Source organism: Hypanus sabinus, chromosome 14 (genome assembly GCF_030144855.1).
Source record: "Hypanus sabinus isolate sHypSab1 chromosome 14, sHypSab1.hap1, whole genome shotgun sequence".
Taxonomy (NCBI): domain Eukaryota; kingdom Metazoa; phylum Chordata; class Chondrichthyes; order Myliobatiformes; family Dasyatidae; genus Hypanus; species Hypanus sabinus.
The window spans coordinates 99,359,332-99,383,699 of record NC_082719.1 but is presented as its reverse complement, the minus strand read 5'-3'; the positions used below and the strand labels follow the sequence as shown (position 1 = coordinate 99,383,699).

Sequence of the window (24,368 nt, the reverse complement as noted above, 5' to 3'; positions counted from 1 at the left end):
CTATTCATGTACTTATCCAAATTACTCTCCAATGTTGCAGTCAAGCCTGCGCCCACCGCTTCCGCTGGCAGCTCACTCCACCAAACGCTTCAGAATTAACGTAGCTTAGCACAATGCCTTAAAGTACCAGGGACCTTTCCCGCTGCTGTCTGTAAGGAGTTTGTACGTTCCTCTCTGTGACTGCATGGGTTTCCTCTAGGTGCTCTGGTTTCCTCCCACTGACCAAAGACGTCCAGATTCGTAGGGTAATTGTTCATTGTAAATTGCCCTGCAATTAGGCCAATGTTAAATAGGTGGGTTGCTGGGCGGCCCAGCTCACTCGGCAAGAAGAGCCTATTCCGCGATGTCAATCAATAAATGCTCTGGCAAATGCTTTTCACGATTACAAACAACAGACATAGTGAAACTAACATTTTTTGGCAAACAATTTAAGGGGGACAAAGGTGATTTCCTTCTGTCTTTTCCGGGAGGAAATATCATTCACAAAGCCCTACATCCAGGTACATACACAAGGCTGAAGTGCAAGTGTGGGATCCTTTAGATCCTTCTAGGTTCAGCAAGAGTTATTACCCTTCAACCACAGGGGGCTGCTGGGCGGCGTGCCAGAACGGCCTACTTCATGCTGTATCTCGATAAGTAAATTTTAAAGAGGATTTTTCATTAGTTGAAAAATTCAGAAAAGTGCATCTGGGAACTGAGGGAGCAGCAGCAGCTGAAGCGCCAAAATCAACTCATCCAGTGAAGATTGCTCACACCTTTCATCACGAAACTTACAGTATAATAATGGAGCAGTAAATGACGAATTAGCAGTTATCACCAGCTTGTCATGTGGATGGATTCATTTATTTATCACATGTATATCCAAACATACAGTGGAATGCATCATTTGCGTTAACAATCAACACAACCTAAGGATGTGCTGGAGCAGCTCACACATGTCACCACACATTCTGGCACCAGCATACAATGGCCACAACCTGCTAACCTTAACCTAACCCTCCCACATTCACCGTATTTGCCACACAGTACTGTGCAGAAGGATTACGCACACATATGCAGTATGTGGATAGGGTGCCCAAGACTTTTGCATGGTACTGTATTTGTTAACGTGGAGCTGAGAGTGAATTTGTAAATCTGGCGGGAGCAATGGATTGGGAATGGTGAGGGTGGAGTGCTGCAGGAGGGGTGTGGGACGGGTGGCAGAGGAGTGCTGGAGCGGAGAGTTCCGTGGTACAGGCGCAAACCAACCCTGAGGCACTAGGCAGGGTTATTTGATTCTAAACAAATTGGTTTATTGATCATTGCAGAAGGACCCTCTAATGCTCCCTTGTCCCTGCCCCCTTCCCACTCTCAGTCCACAACAGAGACCCATATCAGAATCTGGTTTATCATCACTCACACGTCATAAAAACTAGTTTTTGTTTTTTGCGGCAGGAGTACAGTGCAATACATAAACTTATTCAATACTGTGCAAAAGTTGTATGAGCCCTAACTGTAAATGGCTAAGACCGTTGCACTGTGCTGTATGAACAGTACATGGAAAATAAAGTGAGATGCACTGTTATATTAACAGCCAACATGGCCAAGGATGTGCAGGGTGTAGTTCACAAGTGTCACTGCATTCCATCACCAATATAGCATGCCCTGCATGTTTGCAGAATACACAAGCCATAACAACAACAGAACAACAGCAACAAAACAAAGCCCTTTACGTCGTTCCAATGTTCCCTCTAAGGTGTGTGCACACACACACATCTTTTGCTACTGGTGCACAAAGGAATTTAAACTGTGCGCAGAAGGTTGTCACCCTCTACCTTGTTGGCATGTTGAGAATTTTTCACCACTGTACACAATCACGTTTCCTTTTCCGGTTTCTGATAAGGTTAATATTGGCAATGTAGAGTTTGTGATGATTTGTCTGCAGATTTTAGAACTGGCTTATTTATACCGTTTTTATTGAAGAAATTATTCAATGTCACTGGGCAAAGAAACTGCACAACACAAGATTTTTGCACAGATTGGTCATTACAAATGAGAGGAAACATTGCCTCCTTCCCTCTCATGCACACACACAGATGGCCCTCTAACTCCAGGACAGGCCACTTCCCAGCCTCCAGTGAATGTGTGGACCCGTAGACAATGGACCTTTGGACCTTTGCCCCTTCCCCTTCCTCCCCGCCCCCCTCGACCATCCCAGAGGATTTGCCAAGTTTGGTGAGCTATTCACAATTGTTTTCCTCTCATCAAAAGCTTATGCTAAGAGTGAAGATCCTTGTTTCATTGGTAGGACCTCAAGACAATGACACAGAGCAACAGTTGCTGTGATCATAGATGATGAAATTCAGCCGCAGATAAATAAATGCCATAAATGATGGAGATCCAGCCCAAAATTAAATTAAAGATTCCACAGTGCTGCAATAAAGGGAAACAGTAGCACTTTCAAGTTAATTATCATTCAACCACACATGAATACAGCCAAAATAGTGCTCCTTTGGGGCCAAGGTGCAAAACAGATCACCAACAGCACACAGCAAATAACACTCTGCACAAATAGCACTTGTGGTTATGATTTCAGAAGAACACACAATCACAAAGAAGTCACAGAGAAACATCCATCACTCAGGCCAGGCCCTGTTCTCATTGCTACCATCAGGATAGAGGTCACGAGCCTGAAGGCACAGACTCAATGATTCATAAATATCTTCTTTCCCTCTCTTATCAGATTTCTGAGTGGACACTGAACCTCTGTCTTGTTGGCGTATATATATAATTCACTCCTTTTCTCTATTATTATATATTGCATTGTACTGCTGCTTCAAAGACAACTAATTTCATGATATGTATACCAGTGATATTAAACCTGATTCTGATTCTGCAATGATATACCCCAAATAGTCCCTGCATGGCATGGCTGCAGGTTGTCCTGGTCCAGCTTGTTCTTCCACTCTGTGAACACTAGAGAGCAGCACCAAGGGAATGCTGATTAGTTCAGTGGCCTGTACTCATCTGGTGCAAATAGAAACATAGAAAATAGGTGCAGGAGTAGGCCATTCGGCCCCTCGAGCCTGCACCACCATTCAGTATGATCATGGCTGATCATCCAACTCAGAACCCTGTACCTGCTTTCACTCCATACCCCCTGATCCCTTTAGCCACAAAGGGCCATCTCTAACTCCCTCTTAAATATAGTCAATGAACTGGCCTCAACTGTTTCCGGTGGCAGAGAATTCCACAGATTCACCACTCTCTGTGCGAAGAAGTTTTTCCTCAACTCGGTCTTAAAAGGCTTCCCCTTTTATCCTTAAACTGTGACCCCTCGTTCTGGACTTCCCCAACATTGGGAACAATCTTCCTGCATCTAGCTTGTCCTATCCATTTAGAATTTTATATGTTTCAGTAAGATCCCCCCTCAATCTTCTAAATTCCAGTGAGTATAAGCCTAGTCGATCCAGTCTTTCTTCATATGAAAGTCCTGCCATTCCAATGAAGGAATGATAGCCAAGATCTTGAGTACAGTTTGAATAAAGCATCAACATTCAAGATTCAAATTTTTTATCATATGTTCATCATTACGCACCGTGAAACATGTTGTTTGCGTTAATAACCAACACATCCTAAGGATGTGCTGCAGGTAGCCCACAATCATCACCACACATTCTGGAACTACCATAGCATGCTCACCGCGGTGGGCAGCAAAACAAGCCCTCTTCCTCTCTCCCACCCGTGCACAGTCCTCCACTCCCAGTGCAGGCTGTCTTCAGCCTCCAGCAGATTCAGATTCCAACTTGCAGACAATGGGGCCTTCAACCACCCTAGCGGACTCGCAGCACTTTGTAGACCCAGGTTCTGTCCAAAGGGCCTGGACTTCCAGACTTCTGATCCAACCCTCAAGCCTTGATCCACAGCATCAGCTCCAGGACCCACCGATCTACCAACACTGAGACTCGAACTCCAGACATGTCAAAGATTGGATCCCAAATTGTAGGACTTGAACTCCACTCTCACCAACTTGTGAACCCAGGACCTTATTCCTCTTATCTGCCAGACTCCAGATCTTGCTAACAACTTGCTGATACTGGGTTGGGTGGGGGAGGGAAGTGCAGCATGTGGTGTACTAGACCTCGCTTGAGTTGGTCTGGCCCAAAATCCAACCACGGATGTCCCACATGGGCATCACAGTTCTCTGAACACAGAGCAGAGGCTGAGTCTCTGGCCTAACTCTAATTCCCTGCATATCACCGTCCCTAAACCCTACCCTGTCCCTTAACTCTCCTCTCTGTTGTCAAAACCATCCCTTCAAGCCAAAAGACACCTAACTCTGAGCCGCATCTTTGACAGAGACCAGAGCTTGGTGTCATCCTGGAAAGTTATTTCGTGATGACTTTTTACTCACTGTCTCCTCAAGAGAGCCGAAGTACACCTAAAGTTGAATGAAAACTAATGGTCTAATATTTAATTAACAGTGCCGGCTGGTGGCGTAGTGGCATCTGCACCAGACTTCGAGATGGATGGCCCAGGGATCGAACCTGACTGGCTCCTCGCACACTTTCCATCCCTGCTGGGTTGAGCAGCAAGCTACAAACTCAGCCCCTTAAAAAAACAGACAAATGCTAAAGAAATGGCAAGGTTGCTGACCAATGCGCTACAAAGCACAAAAAGGAACAACAATTCGATTAACAACCATTTTGGTTTTAATTTTATATCATCAGAGATATACCCTGCATCAGTCAACAGACTGCATCTGCGGACTACCATACTCTGACAAAAAGAACGTTCAGTTGGCTATCATTTCACTGCCTCGCTTTAATTCAGAGCAATTAAAGTAAACAATGTTCTAACATACCGAAAATGATAAACTATGTCACCAATTGCCATGGTGCTGGCAGCAATGATTTCCATTTTCACATTAATACGTTCAGTATTCTTGGACAAAAACAGCCTCTGGTGGCACGATCATTCCTAATTGCTAATAAAAACAGCACATTTAATGCCTTATCAAGAGGAAATTTGATGAATGTCATCTAATTGGTTATTCAAAGATTTCTGTTAAGGATGCTTTATACTTATTGTTGGCCAACAGATGCTCAATTTAATACCTATGATTAAGAACAACAGCAAAAAAATGCCAATTTATCTTTTCAATTTCATAATATATTAGGTGTTCTAAAATATGTTGTGAGATCTGTTTAATTCCTTAGTCTGGGAAGAATTCAAATCAAGATCTGAAAGGTAAGAGACAGTACAGCAAACTACTCTAGCTCTAATTAATTAACGTAGAGGTGCAGAGTGGAATAGGCCTTTCTGCACCTTTGAGTCGTGCTGCCCCGCAGCCCCCGATTTTAATCCTAGCCTAAGCACAGGACAATTTAAATGACCAATTAACCTACTGACTGGTACATCTTTGGACCGTGTGAGGAAACCAGAGCTCCCACACGGGCACAGAGAGACCAAACAAAGTCCTTATAGATGGTGCTGGAACTGGACTCCAAACTCCAATGTCCCAAGCTGTAATAGTGCCACAGTGGTTAGTGTGAAATCTTGCTAATTATTTAATATTAATTTCTTTGCATATTTCCACAGATGACTTTGGAGGACAAGTGATGGGTATATTTAAAGTGAAGGTTGATAGGTTCTTAACTAGTAAGGGTGTCAAAGGTTGCGGGGAGAAGGCGGGAGAATGGGGCTGAGAGGGATAATAAATCAGCCATGATAGAATGGCGGAACAGACTTGATGGACTGAATGGCCAAATTCATCTCCTAAGTTCCTGGGTGTCAACATCTTTGAAGATCTATCCTGGACCCAACATCTTGATACAGTTACAAAGCAGGCATGACAACAGCTATATTTCAATAGGATTGTGAAGATATTTAGTATTTCACCAAGGATATTTTGCAAATTTTTACAGGTGTACCGTGGAGAGCATTCTAACTGGTTACATCACTATCTAGTATGGAGGGCCACTATACAAAATTGAAATAAACCACAGTAAGTTGTAAACTCAGTCATCTTTATCATGGGCACTAGCCTCCCCATCACACAGAACATGCCCTCTTCTCATTGCTACCATCAGGGAGAAGGTACAGGAACCTGAAGGCACACATTCAACGATTCAGGAACAGTTTCTTCCCCTCTACCAGTTGACTTCTGAATTGACAATTAACTCATAAATGCTACCTCATCAATTTTCTTCTCTTTTTGCTCTGTTTATTTAATCTAACTTTTAAAATACACACGCACACACACACTTCTTACTGCGTTTCAGTTTTGATTTTTCCGTACGGCAATGTACAGCTACATCAAAACAATGGATTTCACAATATATGCTGGTGATATTAAACCTGATGTCTTATGGCCTTCATGTCTCCCCAGTAACCACCTTTGTGCTTGCCACTGCGAAGTATGCCCTCAAAGTAGCTTGGTTGTTTTAGTCAACATCAGTGTTTGTGAGTAATTACAACTTTCCCCACAGCAATACTCGTTTGGTAAAGTCGGTTTCAAAAGAAACTCTGATTTATTTTATTGGTTAATGCCCCCCTCGCTTCTGTCCTTCTCTTTCCCTTTATGGTTTTATGTTGCTATTTCTGAGTTTAACGTAGAAACCGGAGTCCTCCATGCTTGCTCTGACATTCAAAGTTCAAAGTAAATTTATTACCAAAGTACAAATATGTCACCATTTACAACCCTGAGTTTCATTTTCTTGCGGGGATATTCAATACATCCATAACAGAATAACAACCATAGCAGAATCAATGAAAGACTGCACCAGCTTGGGTGTTCACCAGTGTGCAGAGACAACAAACTCAGAATGAAAGAAGCAGCAATTAATAAATAAACAAACAAACAAACAAACAAGCAAGCAAGCAAGCAAGCAATAAATATTGAGAACATGATTCAACCAGTCCCAGGCCAACTTTCAACTTCAGCATCACCCATGGTCTGGAGGAACATTGTTTCATTTGGTTGTATTTATGTACAGTTGGATGACAATAAATTTGAACTTGAACATTTCTGCACTAATGCCTGTTAAATGTTGTTAATACACCTGCCTCAACCGCTTCCTATGGCAGCTCGTTGACATAAGGACCTCACTCCCATATTCCTCAATTCCTTCAGTCAGAGTTATAAAACATTATAGCACAGAAAGAGGCCCTTCACCCCATCTAGTCTGTGCCAAACTAATATTTTGTCTACTCCATGTAGCCCTCCATGTGCCTCCTATCTATGTACCTATCCAAATTTATCTAAAATGTTGAACTCATACCCACTTCTGCTGGCAGGTCATTCTACTGTCTAATCACCCTCTGAGAGAAGAAGTTCTCCCTGATGTTCCCCTTAAACATTTTACCTTTCAACATACACTGTACTTTGAATTTTGAACCCATGAACTCTAGTACTAGTCTCACCCAACCTCAGTGGAGAAAGCCTGCTTTCATTTACCCAGTCTATGCTCTCAGAATTTTGTTTACCTCAATCAAATCTCCTCTCATTATCCTAAGTTCCATGAAATAAAGTCCTAACCTATTCAACTTTTCCCTGGCAGTCAGATCCTTAAGACCCATTAAGATCCTTGCCAATTTTCTCTGCACTCTTGACATCTTTCTTGTAGGGAGGTGACCAAAACTGCACACAATATCCCAAATGGGGACTCACATACATTTTTTACAACTTCAACATAACATCCCATCCCTGTACTCAATACACTGATTTATGAAGGCCAGTGCTCCAAAAGTTCTCTTTATGAATTTACCTACATGTGACACCACCTTCAAGAAATTAATGTTCAAAAACTTGTTGAACTTAGTCCTGACAAAACTTGGTGATTAAGATGCTGCATCTAGGTACTTTATCAAGGTTTTACACACCTTATCAGTACCATGTTCGATATTTTTGCCACATTTTCAACAATTCACACTATGTTGATCAGGCATGATCAACCCTTTATAAATTAATGCAAGGAATCGTGAAGAACTACATTTTTAAGCTGCCAGATAATCCAAAGAACTATCAGCTTCACAAATTTTGTAACACATGATTAACTTTATTTTATGATGACACTTGCTGGCTGCCTAGCACAATTCTTGCTGATTTGAATTGACAGAAACCACACATTTCACTTTATGTTTTGCTGTATGTGAAAAAATAAAGCTATTTATTCTTTATTTCTCTCCTTCAGTTTCCCTCTCTTTTACTTTTTATTTCTCTTTCGCTTTCTCTCACTTTTTCTTTTACTTTCTCTCACTTTTTCTTTCTCTCTTTCACTTTCTCTCTCTTAACTTTTTCTTTCTCTTGCTCACTTTCTCTCCCCTCTCTCTCTCTCTCTTCCGTTCTTATTTGTTACTTATACATCAAGACACCAAAACTTAACATGAAGCATGTCATTTGCATCAAGGACAGGCTGAGGTCGAATATTCAATTAACAACTATCTTGCTTTTAATTCTGTCATCAGAGATATATCCTACAAGAGCCTCCAAAATGCACCTACAGACCACCATACAGGACACCATACATTCAATTGGCTATCATTACACTCAGTCAAAGTATGGGAAGGGGAATGTCAGAGGCAGGTCCTCTACACAAAGTGGTGGGTATAGTTAACACCTTTGCCAAGGGTGATGGTAGAGGCAGATAAATTAGGGACATTTCAGAAACTCTTAGATAGGCACATGGATGTCAGAGAAATTGAGGGTTATGAGGGAGAGACTGATTACATTGGAGAGTCGGTTAAAGGGTCTGCCCAACATTGTTACCCGAAGGGTCTGTACTGTGCTTTAAAGGTCTATGTCTACGTTCTATAATCTCCAAGGGAGTGTTAAATGCTGTATTCTTAAATTCTGCTATTTAATATCCCACTGTCTTCATACCTCTTATTATATCCCTTCATCAATATAATAGGGCACCACAAGAGCATGTTGGTTACCGTGATGCTCTTACAGCTTTGGAATTTGTTCAATTCTGACATCATCTTTAAAAGCTCTGTATGTTCTCCCCATGAAATGTGTGGGTTGCCTCTGTGTACTCTGGTGCCCACAGTTCAGAGACCCACTGGTTAGTAGGTTAAACTGCCCTGTGATTAGGCTGGGGTTGTATCGGTGGGTTGCTGGGCAGTGTGACTCATTGGCCCAGAGGACTTGTTCCACAATTTTGCAGACTTTGGTTGTCTGGCTTGCTTCTGTCTTCCCAGCTAATCTCGGCCAGCCTCGATGATGTTGAGATCAGGGCTCTGTGGAGGCCGTACCATCTGAAACCATATCAAAAACCTAGGGTTCTAAGACTTTGCACAGTACTGAAATTTCCCAGTGGTGATAATTGCCGTATCACTTTGCAGGACAGACTAACTCAGTGGTTTGAGAGTGGGCAAAGACAGAACTAACAGCAAATAAGGAATCAGGGAGGAAAGGGGAGAACTAGGCTGTTACATCATGTCATTGTGGACAGAGGGGAGGCAAGCAAGTTTATCCTCAGATGCCATGGGAACTGTGCTGGGAAAAATGTGTGATTCAATTTGTGTTAATTATATCATATCAGATTTATTTTTAATTATATAATCATACCATAAGGATAGTGAGGAATTATAATGAAAGCTGTTTTGTACTTGAAAACATTGATTGCAAATGCGCACTATTTTAAATCTTTTGTTTTATTTTTTGAAGACAGAGTGTGGAAAAACCCATTCATTCCAATAAGCTGCACTGCCCAGCAATGCTCCAAAGTATCCCAAGCAGGACAACTTATAATGACCAACTGACCTACTAACTTTGGACTGTGGGAGAAAACCAGAGCATCTGGAGGAAACACGCATGTTTGACGTTTCAGGGCGGGATCCTTCATCAGGACTGGGAAGGAAGGGAAAAGAAGCCAGAATAAGAAGGTGGGAGGGAGGAGGGGTACAAGCTAGAAGGTGATAGGTGAAGCCAGGTGGGTGGGAGGGGGATAATGTAAGAAGATGGAAGGTGATAGGTGGAAAAGGTAAAAGGGCTGGAGAAGAAGGCTGAATCTGATAGGCGAGGAGAGCAGACCATGGGAGAAAGGGAAGTGGGGGGGGGGGGGGGCGCCAGGGGAAGGTCAAAGGCAGCTGAGGTAAAGATTTCTGAGGATTTACATGGTATGTACTTTGTTGCTGTTACATGAACCTTACTGAACAGGTATTTTATTGGCAGGATGGGCACTAAGTTCTGATTTTGAAGGGCTTATACTAAGTTCAGTGAACAAAGAAAATAAAAATAATATCTGTAGGGAAAGCTGCAGTGGGATAAAAGGTGATTTACTCCAGCTTTGCTGCACCAAATATTGTTCTTTATACTGCCACTGAAGGTAGGAAGCAGTCAGATTTTATTTTTGCTCAATGCGATTCTGTAAAGGGCATCCCTCACATTTACGTTCATTGATCAAAATTGAACACAGACCATTACAGCACAGTACAATCCCTTTGGTCCATGATGTTGTGCTGACTTACCCCGTTCAATTTAACCCTTTCTTCTTTCATAGCACTCCATTTTTCCGACATCCGTGTGTCTATTTAAGAGCTTCTTAAATGCCTTTAATGTATCAGCCTCTACCCCCACCTCAGTTCCATGCACTCACCGCTCTCTGTATAAAAAAATGTCCCTCCAACATACCCCCTATACTCTCCTCCAATCAACATAAAACTGTGTGCTCTTGTATTAATCATTTCTGCCCTGGCAAAAAGTCTTCAGCTGTCCACTCGATCTATGCCTCTTATCATTTTGGACACCTCCATCAAGTCACCTCTTATCCTCAAATACTCCAAACAGAAAAGTCCTTCGCTTGCTCAACTTTTCCTCTGCACCCTCTCTAATCCAGGCAGCATCCTGGTAAATCTCCTCTGCACCCTCTCTAATCCAGGCAGCATCCTGGTAAGTCTCCTCTGCACCCTCTCTAATCCAGGCAGCATCCTGGTAAATCTCCTCTGCACCCTCTCTAATCCAGGCAGCATCCTGGTAAATCTCCTCTGCACCCTCTCTAATCCAGGCAGCATCCTGGTAAATCTCCTCTGCACCCTCTCTAATCCAGACAGCATCCTGTAAATCTCCTCTGCACCCTCTCTAATCCAGGCAGCATCCTGGTAAATCTCCTCTGCACCCTCTCTAATCCAGGCAGCATCCTGGTCAATCTCCTCTGCACCCTCTCTAATCCAGACAGCATCCTGTAAATCTCCTCTGCACCCTCTCTAATCCAGACAGCATCCTGGTCAATCTCCTCTGCACCCTCTCTAATCCAGACAGCATCCTGTAAATCTCCTCTGCACCCTCTCTAATCCAGACAGCATCCTGGTAAATCTCCTCTGCACCCTCTCTAATCCAGGCAGCATCCTGATAGATCTCCTCTGCACCCTCTCTAATCCAGGCAGCATCCTGTAAATCTCCTCTGCACCCTCTCTAATCCATACAGCATCCTGTAAATCTCCTCTGCACCCTCTCTAATCCAGGCAGCATCCTGATAGATCTCCTCTGCACCCTCTCTAATCCAGGCAGCATCCTGATAGATCTCCTCTGCACCCTCTCTAATCCAGGCAGCATCCTGGTAAATCTCCTCTGCACCCTCTCTAGAGCTTCCACATCCTTCCTGTAATGAGGCAACCAGAACTGAACACAATATTCTAAGTGTAGTCTAATCAGGGTTTTAAAGAGCTGCAACATTACCTCACAATTCTTGAACTCAATGACCCCACTCATTAAGGGATCGACGGACATGGACCCCCCAAGATCCCTCTGTTCCTCTACACTGCTAAGAACCTTGACATTAACCCTCCGTTCTACCTTCAAATTTGACGGTTCAAAGTGAATCACTTCATACTTCACATATCCAGAAATAATTTCCACCCTTGACACAAATTTCTCACCAATTTTTGGTAAATAAGTTGTCAAAAGGTTTTTAAAAATGCATTTTAAATATTTAAATATGCGGTGTTGGAATTTTCCCCCTAGTAATTACTAGAGTTAGCGGCAGGGACTTCACTCACAGTAAACTGTGTAAGTTAGCAATGATAATCTCCTAATACTCAAAATATTCGCATGAAAGGCAACAAGAAACACCACCTGTGAAAAACCATGGAATGGTGTCACAAATGTTATGGTGGCATCACTAGCAGGCTATTTGCTGGATCTACCTTTACACAGCTGAGAAAAAAATCATGTTGGGATGTTTTTTAAAAAATATTTACAGGACTGTGCAAAAGTCTGAGATACATATATATAGCTATGGTGTCTAACCTACTGTAGTAATGTTATGCACTTTATGTCAACATCTACATCAAGAGAAAATGTTTTGTTATATGTTAAAATTATTTTATGTGCTGTTTATAATATAGCACTGTGCAAAAATCTTAGGCACATGTACAGTAATTTTATGTATTGTGCTGTACTGCTTTTGCAAAAGAAAAACAAAGTTCATGACCTACGTGAGTGATGATAAACCTGATTCTGAGTTGGGTCTCTATTATGGACTGAGAGTGCAAAGGGACAGGAAGAAGGGAATCATGGGTGGGAAAAGGGGAAGGGAGAGGGGAGGGAGCAAGAAGCCCCAGAAAGTCATTCTGTAATGATCAATAAACCAACTGTAATCAAATGACCTTGCCTGGTTTCTCAGGGCTGGGTGTGTTTTCACCCACATCACACCCACCCCTGGCACTCCTGCCTGTCACCTGTCCCACCCTCTCCTGTGGTGCACCACACCCTTCTCAACAGCCTCTGCTCTCACCAGATTTACAAACGTGTGCTGTGCTCCTCGTTGACAAGCGCAATACTGTGCAAAAGTCTTAGGCATCCCAGCTGTAGATACGTGCCCAAGACTGTTACACAGTACTGCATTTATCAATACAGCATGGAGGAGGCCCTTCCCACCCTCCAAGCCACATCAGCTCAGCAACCTCACTACCCTGATTAACCCTAACCTGATCTCGGGACAATTTGCAATGACCAATGAACCTACGCAGCATTCCACAGGGAGGACATACAGACGTGACAGAATGGCGCTGGAATTGGACTCTGAACTTTGCAACGCTCCGAGCTGTAATAGCATCACGCTAACCGCTACATTTCCACGGCGTCCATAAATAAAATTTCCTTCAGGTACCTGCTGAATGTACAATGAGATAAGGGACATAGCGCAAACAAATTCATCAAGGCTCTGTCTGCACGTTGAACTTCTGAAGATCAGCATTTAAATATACTCCATTGTGACAATTATCTGTTAAATTTACTGCAACATCCCTGTCAATAAATGCTTCTAGAAAGTTCTGAAAGGAAGACTAGCTTTATTTGCCATATGTACTTTGAAATATGGAAACATACAGTAAAACGCATTTTATTTTGGTCAAAGACCAACACAATCCAAGGGTGTGCTGGGAGCAGGCCACAAGTGTTGCCATGTGTAATCCAACAGGTTCCTGAACAAGTCTGGATAACTTCACTCACCTCAACACCGAACTGATTCCACAACCTACAGACTCAAGTTCAAGGGCTCTACAATTCATGTTCTCTTTATTTATTTGTTTGTTTAGTTACTTACATTGTATATTATTATTATTATTATTATTATTACCCATTTGTATTTGCACAGTTTGATGTCTTTTGCACACTGGTTATTTGTTCCTCTTTGTGTAGCTTTTCATTGTGTTTCTTTGCATCTACTGTGAATGCCTGCAAGAAAATGAATCTCAGGGTAGTATACGGTGTCTCCAGTGTCAACTCAGCATACCCACAACTTATTAACCCTAATCTGCACGTCTTTGGAATGTGGGAGGAAACCGGAGCACCCGGAAGAAAGCCATGTGGTCATGGGGAGAATGGATAAACTCCTTACAAGCAGGGTGTGAACTGAACCCCAATCATACACCTCGCACTGTAAAGTGTTGGGCTAACTGCTATGCCAACATGCCACCTATTGTCTTAAATGCTAGCATTTATAAATTCTGGGGTAGACTGCTCTGCCTTGTCGAAGGGGATTTGATTTCCTCAGTGATTTATGAAACCAATGAACTTTCTGTGGAGAACGGCTGTATTAAAAGAAAATAATTAGAGAGTTATAAACATGAGAGATGTTGGAAACCCAGAGCAACACACACAGAAAGCTGCAGGAACTCAGCAGGTCAGGCAGCATCCATGGAGAGGAATAAACAATCGACACTTTGACCGAGATCCTTCATTAGAGAGTTAGATACAAGAGAGACATTAGAGAGTTACAATTGGAGAATGTATTCCTACAAAGGCAATAGTGGAGGCTTGGAAAGTGTGTTTACTGAAGATCAAAGGAATTGTATGAAGAAGTAGCAAGTAAGTGAGGGAAAATGATAACCTCCGGGTGCTCTGGTTTCCTCCCACACTCGAAAGACATACAGGTTAGTAAGTTGTGGGTATACTATGTTGGCGCCATACACATGGCAACAGTAGCGGGCTGCCCCCAGCATATCCCTGGACTGTGCTGGTTGTTGATGCAAATGATGCATTTCACTCTATGTTTTGATGTTCGATGAAATTGTGATAAATGAAGCTAAACTCTATCTTTAATCTTCAGTGTACTTAGTCAGTGTTTGTATTGTTTTTCATGGAACTGAGGGGGCTGGACCATAGACATATATGGTCTGGTTGTTTTTCTTTTACAAATATTCTCATATGTACCTGCACATGCCAGGACTGGGCCTCTAAGCCATGGCGTCACCTGGCGGGTGTCAGAGCAGGTCAACAGATGATATTGGTGAGCTGGGTTGGGGGGGGGGGGGTCTGGACTATATACATGCATATTCTATATGGGTTTGTTGGCTAGTATGTGCAAGGATTGGGCCTCAAGCTGTGATGTCATTGGGGGGGGGGGGGGTGTTCAGAATTCCTTAATGTGTTGATTGTTGGTAATGTGTTTTAGTGGCTTGACCCCAGAGTAAGGCTGTCTCATTTGGCTGTATTCATTATGGTTGAGTGTAAACTAAACTTGAATTGAATAATTCTACTGTACGTCATTATTTTCCTGTAAATGCCTGCAAGAAATGAATCTCAAGCAGTGTATGGTGACATAAACACCCTTTGATAATAAATTTACTTTGAACTTTGAATTAATCTTTAAAGCTCAGGAGATCAAAGGTGCCTGCACAATATATGCCATTGTTTAAAGAAATGACAGCATATTAAAGCGTAGATTGCGACTCGCATCCAAATAAAAGTATCTCCATATGTGTCAGCGCCAAGTCTGTGAAGCATTACACTGACACAAGTCAAATACTTGAGCCGTTCAAGACTGAAAACTTAAAGGCTTTTTGAGCACTGCACATCATTCCTGCAGTAAGATTTCAAGAGGAAACCATCTTGTTAAGTGTTCTTGTAGATTTATTGGGAGTTTTGCAAATAAAGTAAGAACTTACAGATGGTTAATAAACACAATTAAAAGAAATAAGGGGGGAAATACTTTGAGCTCGTCCAGCATGCTTGTCATTCTTGTTAAAGAAACAGCAGCCCTCCCAAGCCTCATGTGAATTGAGTCAGTCTGTGTCGGCTTTCTACATGTTCCCAGGCACCTGCTTTAGTGATGACCTCAGGGCCCCTGTCTCAGCTCAGACTGTCACCCAAACAGCTTTACAAACAACGCACAGCTGTTTCCCATCTCCACTGCAGAAAATCAGAGCAGCTTTAGTTTCATTAGTGACCACCACTCCATGGCTAAGGCTGCCCGATTCTCAACAAAGTAATGCTGAAGAACTCAAAGTAAAAAGATGCCCTTTTAATTTCTGTTCAGTGATCAAAGTTCAAAGTAAATGTATTATCAGAGTACATACATGTCACCACATACTATGCTGAGATTCACTCAATCGAGGAGAGAGGGAGAGAGGAAGAGGCGGAGAGAGGGAGATGGGGAGGGGGGAGAGGGGAGAGAGAGTGAGAGGGGAAGAGAGGGAGAAAGTGGAAGAGAGAGAGAAGGGGGAAAGGGGTAGAGAGGAAGTGGGAGGTTGTAGAGGGAGATGGAGAGAGCGAGGAAAGGGAAGAGAGGGAGAGATGTTGTAGAGAGAGACGAAGAAAGGCTGAGCAAGGTTACAGAGTGAGGCATAGGGGAAGAGAGTGGTGGAGAGAGAGTGAGAGAGAGACTGAGAGAGTGTAAAAGAGAGTGAGAGTGTGAGAGAGAGTGAGTGAGAGAGAGAGAGCGAGAGAGTGTGAGAGAGTGAGAGTGAAAGAGAGAGAGAGCAAGAGAGAGTGAGTGAGAGAGAGAGAGAGAGAGAGAGAGAGAGAGAGAGAGAGAGAGAGAGAGAGAGAGAGAGAAAGTGCACAAGGGAAAGGGAGAAACAAAACTGCTTGGCTTTTCACAGTATTCAATCCACTATTGTGACTCTCTTAAGGAACATCTGATGTCAAACTAAATAGTAAATTAAACAGTGTTACTCTGTTTCAAAGACTTTCAAAGTTTGTTCCATTGCAAGTAATAATGCCCAAACACAACCTGGTGATTAAACTGAGGGACCTTGTATCCAAATGGTTTCTATATTTACCAACCCAGTAAAACTGAACTATTTTGAAGTTACTGGGTTTAATACACCTTGGTAGAACTTCATGAAAATGCAAGGTCACAACTCAGTATATCCACCCTTGCATCCAAATGGCCTCTTCATCCATTACAAACACTAGTTGAAATAAGGTTTTAATTCTTCTGGGAAATGCACTTTCCTCAAAACTGTGATCAAAAGGGATTTATTGAAAACCAGCTAAAATACTGGCAATCAATCTTTACCAGAATATCATCAGTGGGTCACGAACTAGAAAGCTGATAGGTTTGATGACCTGCCTTTGCTGTGGAAACTGAAATGGTCTACCTTAGTAAAACTTATCAGACAGGATGTCCCATTGCAAGTAACACTTCCAGAATAGAAACTGGTGATTAAACCGAAGGTCCCAACTCAGTATAAAACCACTCTTTATTCACATTTAGACTAAGATAGCAAGACAAATTGCTGCTTCTGAAGGTTCAAGTGAATGTTGATTTTTGTGGGTTAGATCACACTCAGGTGAGTCATTGGAAGCATCAAATAAAATTGGTCAGCCCTGGTTCGAACTGTAGACAAGGAACAATCACTTGAAAACAACAGTCGTTCAGTAAAGAGCGCGGTCAGGATGGCAAGAAAACTGAAAACAAAACTCCCAATACAGGGCAAGATCATTCCTTTCTTAACTAGCAATGAAGTAGAAACATAAACGCCTTGCAATTTCCATTTAGTCTACTTATTTTATAACAATAATGTAACATAGTTTGATGATTCAGAATGAACTGAGAAAAGGAGGCAGAGAAGAGAGAGGAGGGATGAAGGGAGAGAGGGAGAGAAAGAAGAGAGCTGGGGAGAGAGTGTGTGTGTGTATGTGTGAAAGAGAGAGAAAGAGGGAGAGAGTGAGGAAAGGAGAGATGGGGAGGAAGGGGGGAGAGAGAGAGGGAGAGGGGAGGGCAGTAATGAAGGATAGAGAGAGGAAGAGAGAGAGGAAGGGGAGGAAGAGGGGAGACAGAGAGGGAGAGGGGAGAGAGGGGGAGAGAGAGAGAGAACAGGGAGTAGGGTAGAGAGGAGGGAAGAGAGAAAGAGAGAGGGAGTAAAGGAGAGAGGGGGAACAATAGAGAGAGAAAGAGAGAGGGGGATGGCGAGAAAGAGAAGGAGAGGGGGAAGAAAGAGAGAAAGGGAGAGAGGGAGAGGGAAAGAGAGAGAGAAAAAGAGAGGGGTAGAGGAAGTGAGAGGGAAAAAAATAGGAAAGAGACAAATAAACTATACAGCCTGACAACTGTGTCTCTCTACAACATTCAGTCCACTATTGTATCTCAGACACCAAGTAACAGTGAAGCAAGCAGTGTTATTAAACATTAACAGCTATCTTAGCACCAAGTAATTTATTTCATAAATATGTGCTGGGCTCTTCAGAATGAAGATTGTGATGAGAGAGACTGGTTTTACAAAGGCTCTTTTGTTCTATATTAAAAGCAGACCTCACTGGATTAGGTAGATATTCCACAGCACTGAAACATTAAACATTAAACAAGGGGCACCACGGTAGCGTGGAGGTTAGCATGACGCTATTACAGCTCGGGGCATTGGAATTTGGAGTTCAATTCCAGCACCATCTGTAAGGAGTTTGTATGCTGTCCCCGTGAATCACACGGGTTTCGTCCAGGTGCTCCAGTTTCCTCCCACAGTCCGAAGACATGCTGGTTGGTAGGTTGATCGGTCATTGTAAATTGTCCTGTGATTAGGCAAGGGTTAAATCGGAGGGTTGCTGGGCAGTGCTGTATCTCTAAATAAAAAAAATAACACACACAAATTGCGGGAGGAATTCAGCAGGTCAGGCAGCATCTATGGAGGGGAATAAACAGTTGACAATTCGGGTGGAGACTGGAAAGAAAGGGAGGTAGAGGCCAGAATAAGAAGTTGAGGGGAAGGGACGCAGCGCAAGCTGGCGGTTGATAGGTGAGAGCCAGGTGAGGGGGAAGAGTGTGTGGGAGAGTGGGGATGATGTGACAGGCGAGGTGGTGATAGGTGGAAGTGGCTTATATAGTCTGATTTAAGGTTGGTAGAAAGTAATAAATATAATTAATAAAGAAGTGGGTAGCATGGCAGCCAAACGCTTTGTAGTGGCAATGATTTGGGTTCGATTCCCGCTGCAGCCTTGGTTTCCTCTGGGTGTTCTGGAGGAAACCCAGAGTCCAAAGACGTATGGATTTTGTAGGTTAATTGGTCACGTGGGTATAATTATACATCGTGGGCTTGTTGCTCCTGCTACCATGCCGTATCTCTGAAATGCAATCTAAATCTAATATAAAATACGTACAAAATATAGGTAAGAAAGTAATGATAATGCCACTAGAGGTGACAGCAGTACTTTTTTTTGGCATATTTGATGAAAATGTACAAAGCAGTGAATTATGCTGGCAGACTTAATTTGGTCGTAACACAGAAGTTGAGAATTATATCTATTGCTCTGCTGTCAAACCTAACCCTGCCATTTGAAGCTAAAACAAAACCCTTAAATTATTTAACAGTGTTGTTGAAGAGCAGCAGTTCATATTCTGGCTTTCCAGTCCCAATGAAAAGCCTTGGCCCAAAATGTCATCTCTCTATTCCCCTCCATAGAAGCCACCTGACCTGCTAGTTCCTCCAGCACGTTGTTGACATTGCTCTGGATTTCCAGTGTCTGCAGTCTCTTGTGCTTATCATTTTTTATTTGTCCAATTTGATATTTTTCTACCTCTTTCCTGAGGCGGTGTGTAGCCTCAGATTATAGTCTCCAATGAATCACATTCTTAAATGATGACTGTAGAATGTTCCAGCAACTGTGTCACAAAGTCTAGTGGAGCTTGTTCATGGTTATTAAGGGAACATACACAAGCACAGACAACAGCAGGAGGACAGGAATGTGCATGTAGCTGGAACAGGAAACTAAATCTGAAATCGGTTAAAAACTGCTTCCAACATAGTAACTATTCCTTGTTCTATTTCTCAGAGATTTTTTTGCAGAACCTCTGATAAATTTGCCAGGACAATGTGCAAGAGTGAGAGTTTTGCTTAAAGGCCAGCAATATCATGAAGGATCCCACCCACCTTGTTTATGGATTATTTGTCCCACTTCCATCAGGGAAGTAACATCCACACCAGGACCACCAAACAGTTACTTTGCCAAGCAGTAAGGCTGATCAACACCTCCACCCACCAACGCACCCCTCTGCATCCACATCATCCATCATCACGTTATGAATATACATAACAATTACTTGTACACTGTGTTTCATAGGATTACTTATAGATTTATATTTATTGTTATGTTTTTGCTGCATTGGATCCGGAATAACAATCATTTTGTTCTCCTTTACCCTCCTGTACTGAAGAATGACAATAAACTATCCCGAACTTTGAAGCCTAAGATAAACCTGATGTGATTCTAGAAGGCAGATTTGTGTGTATGGTAGCATCAACAAGCACAGAGAGTTTGTGCAGAGACCGGAAGTGAAAAATCACTGTTCGTCACAGTGTCCTGTTTGTTGGCTGAAAGCTCCCAACCAGACTATGGCTAGCAAACACATTACTGATGGATGAAACGTCAACTGTTTATTCATTTCCATTGGTGTTGCCTGACCTGCTCAGTTCCTCCGGCATTTTGTGTATGTTGCTCTGAATTTCCAGCATCTGCAGGATATATAGTATCTTATTGGTGCCAGCTGACTGCCGAAACTCACTGGCTCGCAGGAGAATTTTATTAGTGTGCGAGACTGTTAATTTCTCTTTTGGGGGGAATAAACAGTTGATGTTTCAGGCTGAGACCCTTTATCAAGGCTTGAAACGTTAAATGTTTATTCCCCTCCACAGATGCTGTCGGACCTGCTGAGTTCTTCCATCATTTTGAATGTGTCGCTCTGGATTTGTATGTGCGTGCAGGCGCAAGCATATGTGTGTATGTGTAGGATTAAGTGCTCTGGTTAAAGAAGAAATCTCATTTTGATAGCATAACGTAGCAATATGTATACAAAACATAAGACCAAAAAACACAGGAGCAGGATGAGGCCATTCGGCCCATTGCATCTGCTACACCATAATAAATTATGACTGTTATATTATCCCTTTCAACCCCATTTTCCTGCCATCTCTCCATAACCTTTGACACCCTGATTAATTAAGAACCTAACAACCTCTGCTGTAAATACACCCAATGGCTTGGCCTCCACAGCCATCTGTGGCAATGAATTTCACAGATTCACCACCCTCTGGCTAAAGAAGTTCCTTCTCATCTCCACTCTAAATGAATGCCCCTCGATCCTGAGAATGTTAGGATATGTTAATAAATATCAGTTACATAAAGTATACACACAGCTGGGATTGACGCTTGTCTACTAATCATAAGTGCAGAAGGTACAGTCAAAAGGCATTGTTTACAATGCAATAAAACAAAAGGGTCTGGGGTATGCAGTGAGGGAGAGATTCCAACCGCCTGGTCAGCAACATGTGTTTCCATTGCCAGCCACCCACTGTTACTTTACTGACAAGCATTTGGCTTCATCTTTACGACCTGCTTCAAGCATTCAAATTCCCAAATGTGGAAAAGATTACTCTCCTGCTCCCAGAATTCTTTTTGAAGTTGATTCCTACCAGCGGGATGGAAACTATCAAGTAACCCAAACTGGCTTTAAAGTGACCGTGTACAGATGCTTCGCTTTGCAATTAACTGAGAATATTCATTCCCATAAAAAAAAAATCCCTGCAATTTTCACCAGGTATTCCACTCCAAAAAGAAATTCAACATTCGGTATGCTTCACAGTACAGGTGACCCATGTTTAATTCTCGCCGCTGCTTGTAGGGAGTACGCTCACGCCATGGTTGCGTGGATTTCCCCTGGGTGCTCTGGTTTCCTCCCACAGTCCAAAGATGTAGAGTAATAGGGTAATTGATTATTGTAAATGGTCTTGTGATTAGACTAATGTTAATTAGGTAGGTTGTTGGACAGCACAGCTCGTTGGGCATGAAGAGCCTGTTCCATGCTGTATCTCTAAATAAATAAGTAAATGCTTTGGCAAATACTTTTCATGATTACAAACAACAGACATGGTGAGGTGACACTTCACCTGTGAGTCGGCTGGTGTGGTATACTGCATCCAGTGCTCCTGGTGTGGCCTTTTATGTATTGGTGAGACCCGACGCAGACTGGGAGACCGTTTCACTGAACACCTATGCTCTGTCTGCCAGAGAAAGCAGGATCTCCCAGTGGCCACACATTTTAATTCCATGTCCCGTTCCCATTCTGATATGTCTATCCATGGCCTCCTCTACTGTCAAGATGAAGCCACACTCTGGTTGGAGGAACAACACCTTATATACCAGCTGGGTAGCCTCCAACCTGATGATATGAACATTGACTTCTCTAACTTCTGTTAATGCCCCTCCTCTTCTTACCCCATCCCCGATATATTTAGTGTTTTTTTTCTCTCTCTGCCCATCACTCTGCCTGTTCTCCATCTCCCTCTGGTGCTCCCCTCCCCCTTTCTTTCTCCCGAGGCCTCCCGTCCCATGATCCTTTCCCTTCTCCAGCTCTGTATCCCTTTTGCCATTCACCTTTCCGGCTCTCAGCTTCACCCCCTCTGGTCTTTTCCTATCGTTTTGCATTTTCCCCTCCCTCTCCTACTTCCAAATCTCTTACTATCTTTCCCTTCAGTTAGTCCTGAGAAAGGGTCTCGGCCCGAAACATCGACAGCGCTTCTCCCTATAGATGCTGCCTGGCCTGCTGCGTTCCACCAGCATTTTGTGTGTTGGTGAATCTACAACATTTTCTGGCAATCAACTTGAAGTGGTCAAAAGCATTTTCTTGCCAAATACTTCCGTGATTTAGTGAGGGTTTAAAACACAGGTTTACCTGAAGGAAATCGATTACTGTGTCAGTCAGGAGGCAGAGCTATAACTTATAGCAACGCTATATTTATGGACCTTGTTTCTTAAGCCACCTCCTCATAACACCTCACAATGAATTGCAAGTTCAACAAGAAGAAGGACTGCCCCTTGATACTTACAAGCCTCACCAAGCACTTGCAGGTTAGTTGTTAGAGGAACACTGTTAGATATTGAAGTGTTTTTCTTGATTATTTCAAGGTGCAGATGTCCACTGGGAGTGCTGTGGCAGGTGCTGTAAGGCATTTTCCTGACTTCAAAGCTTCTATACAAAACGCTTGCTTCTAGAAATTGGGTACAATGGTAGGCATTCCCTCGGGATTAAAGTTAGAGCAGGAGAATGATGTATGGCAAGCAAATAAACATATCATCAGTCCACAGGGAATACTTCACAGTTGGGAGGGATACAAGAAGAGTGCTCCGTAGCATAGCTATTAACCTGATGTTAATACAGCTTGGGGCGTTGGATTTCGGAGTTCAATTCCAGGGTCCTCTGTAAGGAGTTTGGATGTCCTCCTCATGGAATGCAAGGGTTTTTTTTCCCATAATTACAATAATTACCTCTTGGATACTCAATAAAATGCAGCTTTGTGGAGGAGACACTGGCAAACACAACTCCTGTTCTGGGCTGATCTGAAAGCCATTAAAACTGTTTTCTTTTATGATGTCTCAACCACAGTGGCTTCACTGTGATGCCTACACACCTCAAGATCAAGATCCAAGTTTACTTATCACTGGTACATCGAAACACAGAGCAAAATGCATCGTTTGTGTTAACAACTAACACAAGTGTGTGCTGGGGGCAGCCCAAAGGTGTAGCCGCACATTCCAGCGCCAACATAGCATACCGACAATGCCCAGCAGAACAAGGAAGAGCACACCAAACAACAACAGCAAAACAAACCCCCTTCCTCGCCCCCAACCACCATACACATCACAGTCCTCTAACCCCAGGACAGGCCGTCTCTTTCAGCTTCCAACCTCCAGTGGACGCTAACACAAAGACACCGGGCCTTCGACTTTGTCAGGAGAAATAACAGATCATTGATATCAGATTACACTAATCTTTTTTCTCAAACAAAAAAAGACTTGCTCTCGTAAAACATGCAGGACATTGACTGTGGCTGCACCTTAAACATTACAATCAATACTCAAAACCTGTCCAAGCTGCTGTATATTCTCAAAAGAAAAATCAATCTGATTGTTGCAAATGCTTCCAAATAAATTACTTCAAACTTCAAAACTTCTATAGAAAATTGTGTGTAGCATTTATGAAAAATATTAAATGGAAGGGTAAGATAAATGGTATTTGCACGTCTATGTTTAATTACCAAAATAACAAGCCACTGAGTACATGCTATGTATTAGCATTTGTAGACAGATAACTTTCAGGCAGATGTTCACATAGATGCTCACCATTAAAGAGTGTCTGTTGGTTGACAGCAGACCTGTCCCATATCCTGATCCCAAGCCACCCATTGGCCCATTGTGTGACGCTCCTATTAAATTCTGCAAATCGCTATGGCTACTGGGCATGGCTGTCGACGGTCCCACGGCGTGGTTCCGCAGTACGTGTATGGCATCGTCTAATCTCTCCAGGCGGTCTTCAATCCGGGTTTGCTAAAAAAAAAAATTAAAAATCTATAATCAAAAGCCACATAAATATTCTCAGCTATTTCACTGATTGAGATTTATGGTTATTTTAAAGCTTAATAATACTTTAAACTTGTCAGGGCTGATCATAAATGTAATGTACAACAACACACACAAAATGCTGGAGGAACTAAACAGGTCAGGCAGTATCTATGGATGGAAACAAACGGTCCACATTTTAAGTTAAGACCCTTCAACAGGACTGATGTGCTTGAGTCAATAAATGTAACATAATTAGTTAATATTAATTAAAGAAAAATATTTGTCTACAAATTTGACTCTGTCATTTTATAAACACCATCTCTCCCATATCTGA

General features: G+C 42.6%; 1 protein-coding gene across 19 annotated transcripts in view; it reads right to left on the bottom strand.

The window, feature by feature from the left end:
• The window catches only part of LOC132405014 (transcription factor 4-like), a 649,090-nt gene that overhangs the window by 40,782 nt on the left and 583,940 nt on the right, over window positions 1-24,368 (bottom strand). For all 19 annotated transcript variants that reach the window (XM_059989695.1, XM_059989690.1, XM_059989698.1 and 16 more), the window contains one exon: window positions 23,816-24,019. In XM_059989695.1, the coding sequence (XP_059845678.1) occupies window positions 23,816-24,019 (204 nt within the window). The remainder of the gene's footprint in view (window positions 1-23,815; window positions 24,020-24,368) is intronic.